The 2,069-nt window shown below is 43.7% G+C and overlaps 1 protein-coding gene across 3 annotated transcripts in view; it reads right to left on the bottom strand.

Moving 5' to 3' along the window:
* LOC107657644 (caprin-1-like) overlaps positions 1 to 2,069 on the bottom strand; it is a 26,846-nt gene that overhangs the window by 4,699 nt on the left and 20,078 nt on the right. The window contains exons 10-16 of one of the 3 annotated variants that reach the window (XM_016445801.1): positions 1,863 to 1,971; positions 1,700 to 1,761; positions 1,475 to 1,585; positions 1,172 to 1,315; positions 797 to 950; positions 390 to 593; positions 177 to 283 (exon numbers count right to left, since the gene is read on the bottom strand). In XM_016445801.1, coding sequence (XP_016301287.1) covers positions 177 to 283; positions 390 to 593; positions 797 to 950; positions 1,172 to 1,315; positions 1,475 to 1,585; positions 1,700 to 1,761; positions 1,863 to 1,971 — 891 coding nt within the window. The remainder of the gene's footprint in view (positions 1 to 176; positions 284 to 389; positions 594 to 796; positions 951 to 1,171; positions 1,316 to 1,474; positions 1,586 to 1,699; positions 1,762 to 1,862; positions 1,972 to 2,069) is intronic. The other 2 variants (XM_016445809.1, XM_016445817.1) reach the window with 2 other exon arrangements.

Raw genomic sequence — 2,069 nt, 5'->3', positions numbered from 1 at the left:
CATGTTTTTGTGTTTTGCTTTGGTACCGAAATTGGTACCGAGAACCGTTGATTTTCACTGGTATTGGTAGCGAATACTGAAATTTTGGTACCGTGACAACACTAGTTGAGACTAATGCTCAAACGATAAAGAGAGAAGCTCATTATTCTCACTCTAGTATCAAAAGTTGAACTTACCCGCTGATAGCTGCTGTTGGAATAGTCCCGCGGCGTACTGAATTGGGTTTGTCCGTATCCAGAGTTTGCAGAATTGGAGAAGGCTGGGCGATAACCGTCATATCCTTCTGAAATAAATTCAAAAACTCGAATGATTCATCCATCAATGACTTTAATGATCATCTAATGAAAATCAGCAGCTACGACTGCTCCAAACACAACGTTGTTCTGTACCTCTGAAACTACTGGATGTTCCTCTGTAGCCATTGATCATACCACGTGAGTTACGAGGACCTCCACGAGAAATCCCTCTGCTGTTGTAGAAGGACTGAGTCTGGTGGCTGAACCCGTTGCCCTGGCCACCTGACTGCTGGGACATGGGCTGGGCACCAGTAGAGTTAGGGAGTGACTGGTCTTGAGAATGGAAGGCACCAACTACTGTTAACACGGGGATAAAAAGCTGAATTAAACATGAATTAAACAAATAGCATTATGCAGGCCGTAGAAAATCATATATGTTTTTATTAGCTCCACGGCTGCTTGCTCCTACGAGCCACATGTTGAGAAGTTCTGACTACATAGACATGATTATATTGTGGGTATTAAAATATGATCTGAGGGATTCTGAAGATTTTCCTCACCAGATTGGAGCTGCTCTGGCGGCATGTCTGTATGCTCCACGGGGTGCTGCGTCTGGTTATTAAAACCCTGGTTGTAGCTATTCTGGTATTGGCTGGCCTGCTTCATTGAGTCCGTATCATTAGCTGGTGGGACAGGCGCATTAAGGTGGAACACCTGTCAGGAAGAACAGATTGAGGATAAGTGAACATGTAATATTAGATCAGAGTATCCAACATACAAAGTTTGTGTGTTGTAAAAGGAATACTTCACTCTAATATGAGAATTCTCCTCCTGTACACACCTTCATGCCATCCCAGATATAATGATGAACATAGATGACTTCCTGATTTTTAAAGTGTTCCTAACAGCTAGTAATTTTCATTCAGGCATCTTACCGTTTGTATGGACTGGAATGGGGCTGCATTGACATTGATGCCACTGCTGTGCAAGGGTTTGGATCCGGGCTGGATCACCTGGGTCTGGGAGGCAGGAGGGAGCACTGTAGATGGAGGCGGCTGCTCTGTCAGGGGCATGGAGGCCTACAGAGGACAAGCAATTTTTTGATTGCTGAAAATGACTTGATGCACATTTTGTGCAGTACATTTTTGGTTACATTAGAAAGCTCATATTCTAGCTTCACAGAAATAAGTTGGAGAACTCGTTGAATTCATGAAAGGATTGGGTGCTTGACAACTTGCCTGAATAGGATCAATGGAGTCTGTCTGTGGTCGGGGATCAGCAGCGTGAGGAGACTGGTATATCGGAGGCGGTGTGGAGAAGGTTTCTGGTGATGGAGAGACCAGGGCGATCTGCAGACAAAGTAAATTCACACACTTACTGTATCTTTACACAGATATAAAGTCAATACTCTCATCTTTCTTTTCCAGACAGTTTCCAATCCAGAAGAAGTTGGCTACACTCACTTGTGTGGGTTCAGGCTGAACGCCAACAGCGGAAGGCTGGGCAAGACGAGACTCAGGGTGAACTGTAGGTTGAGAAACCAACAGCCCAGAAGGGTTAGGGTGATTTGAACTGCTTAACCCATAAAGCTAACTGAATGACCATGTGGTGGAAATATGAACATACCTGGTTGACACACCATTGGCGGCATTTCCATAATAGGCACTGGTTTCATAGGTTGTGCCAATACAATCGCCGGATCAAGAGACTGTCCATCAAAATCAAGCATGGAGTCCTGGGAACGAAGAGAGCATTTAGTATGCATAAAAACATATGCAAAATAAAACAAATCTGCAAAAAAAAAAAAAAAAAAACACCTGCATGAAGTTGTAT

Source organism: Sinocyclocheilus anshuiensis, unplaced genomic scaffold, assembly GCF_001515605.1.
Source record: "Sinocyclocheilus anshuiensis isolate Anshui unplaced genomic scaffold, SAMN03320099.WGS_v1.1 scaffold2901, whole genome shotgun sequence".
Taxonomy (NCBI): Eukaryota; Metazoa; Chordata; class Actinopteri; order Cypriniformes; family Cyprinidae; genus Sinocyclocheilus; species Sinocyclocheilus anshuiensis.
Note: the sequence above shows the minus strand (reverse complement) of the source record. Positions and strands in the feature narration are given on the sequence as shown.